Below are 1,586 nucleotides of genomic sequence, written 5' to 3' on the forward strand. Positions count from 1 at the left end.
AGTCCTTCTTATCAGCAACTTCATCAACACCATCAAAAAGTGAGCTTAGAAACTATCTAGATGACTTGAATGAGGCAATGGATCCTATGTTCAATCTTCTTGATTGGTGGAGGGTGAATGCACCTAGATACCCCGTATTGGCAATGATGGCAAAGAGGTTCTTGACTGTCCCGGCTACCTCCGTGTCTTCGGAATCAACTTTTAGCACGGGTGGAAGAGTTTTAGGTATGTCTACTTGTTACATTGGATGTTAACTTGTTAACTTGTCATCCTATCTTTGAACTTAGATATGTCTACTTGTGTGGTTTTAGATGACTACAGGAGTTCTTTGAAACCAGAAATGGTGGAAGCCTTGGTGTGCGGTGCTAGTTATATCAAAGGTTCTCACAAGGACTTCAATGTGGTGGTATGACTCCTCTCTTTTCTTCTATGCTTTCTGTCTATTTCTTGTATGTGGCTAACTTCCAAATAATTAGGAGAGAGATGAAGATGAGGAGGACGATGTTGAGAATATCAAGTTGCCCAAGATTGTTGATGTGGGGGATAACAACAATTGGTAACTATTCTTTTGACATGTTTCAGTTTTCATATCTTTACATGATCCCAATATGTTTCCAAATCTGTGTTACATGTAGATAATCGTCATGTTGGTGTTGCTCTTGCTACTTTGAAGATGGATGTCTACATGATCTTGTCATGTGGATTGTTGAGGTCAACGTGATCGTCTCGAGCCATTTCTTTTGTTGTCATGAACTTCGAATTATGTGTTTGTTGTGATGAACTTTGGATTATGTGTTTGTTGTGATGAACTACGGTCCTTGAATGATGTTGTGATGAACTACGGTCCTATTGTTTCGCTGTCAACATTTTCTCAGTTTTTATGTCAATACTTGATGCTTTGCTGTGGAAGCTTTGTGCTATGCAAAAAATTTGGTGTGGCTGTCAATATTTGATGCTTTGCTGTGTAAAGTTCAAAGGAAGTGTTGTCCAAAATTCAATAGATGAAAGCTTATTTTTCATTTCTATGACCTTTTGTTAAAACAATAGATTGCTGAATGTTCCACTTTTAGCAATATAAACTTTTTGTTTTTCAAAATATGGGTTTAATTGCTGCAAAAAAATCAAAACTGGACTATATACAGAGGTTCTATACTTTTGGGGGCAAATGGCTTGCGAGCCGGCTCGGTCTGAGCCGAGCCATAGCTGAAGCGAGCCGAGCCGCCTGAGGTCGGCTCGTTGGCTGAGCGAGCCGAGCCGAGCCGAGCCGCTCCAGAGCGAGCCAAAGCCAGGCTCGGATCAAGCTCGGCTCGGCTCGGCTCGTGTCCAGTCCTAGTGGTCACCAGTTCACCACCCTTCCTCTTCAGGCTGGCGCTGCCCACCTCGAACTTTTTCCCGACCCTGGCCATGGCTCACCACTCACACCATCCGCGTCGAGGGGGGCAATATCCACCACCACGTGGGGGTGCGGCTGGACATGAAGAGGTCAAATTACTCGGTGTGACGTGAGCTCATGCTCGAGGCGGCCCACCAGTACGACGTCGCCGACCATTTCGCGCCAGACTTCACCGACCGCCACGCGACGTGAC

The 1,586-nt window shown here is 44.7% G+C and overlaps 1 protein-coding gene across 1 annotated transcript in view; it reads left to right on the forward strand.

The window, feature by feature from the left end:
- Window positions 1-898, forward strand: part of LOC123161257 (zinc finger BED domain-containing protein RICESLEEPER 2-like) — a 1,758-nt gene extending 860 nt beyond the window's left edge. The window contains exons 2-5 of the mRNA XM_044579112.1: window positions 1-225; window positions 312-406; window positions 477-556; window positions 636-898. The exon at window positions 1-225 is cut by the window's left edge and continues 1 nt beyond it. Of these exons, the coding sequence (XP_044435047.1) occupies window positions 1-225; window positions 312-406; window positions 477-556; window position 636 (401 nt within the window). The 3' untranslated portion in view covers window positions 637-898. The remainder of the gene's footprint in view (window positions 226-311; window positions 407-476; window positions 557-635) is intronic.
- Window positions 899-1,586: the final 688 nt, after the last annotated feature.

Source organism: Triticum aestivum, chromosome 7B (assembly GCF_018294505.1).
Source record: "Triticum aestivum cultivar Chinese Spring chromosome 7B, IWGSC CS RefSeq v2.1, whole genome shotgun sequence".
NCBI lineage: Eukaryota > Viridiplantae > Streptophyta > Magnoliopsida > Poales > Poaceae > Triticum > Triticum aestivum.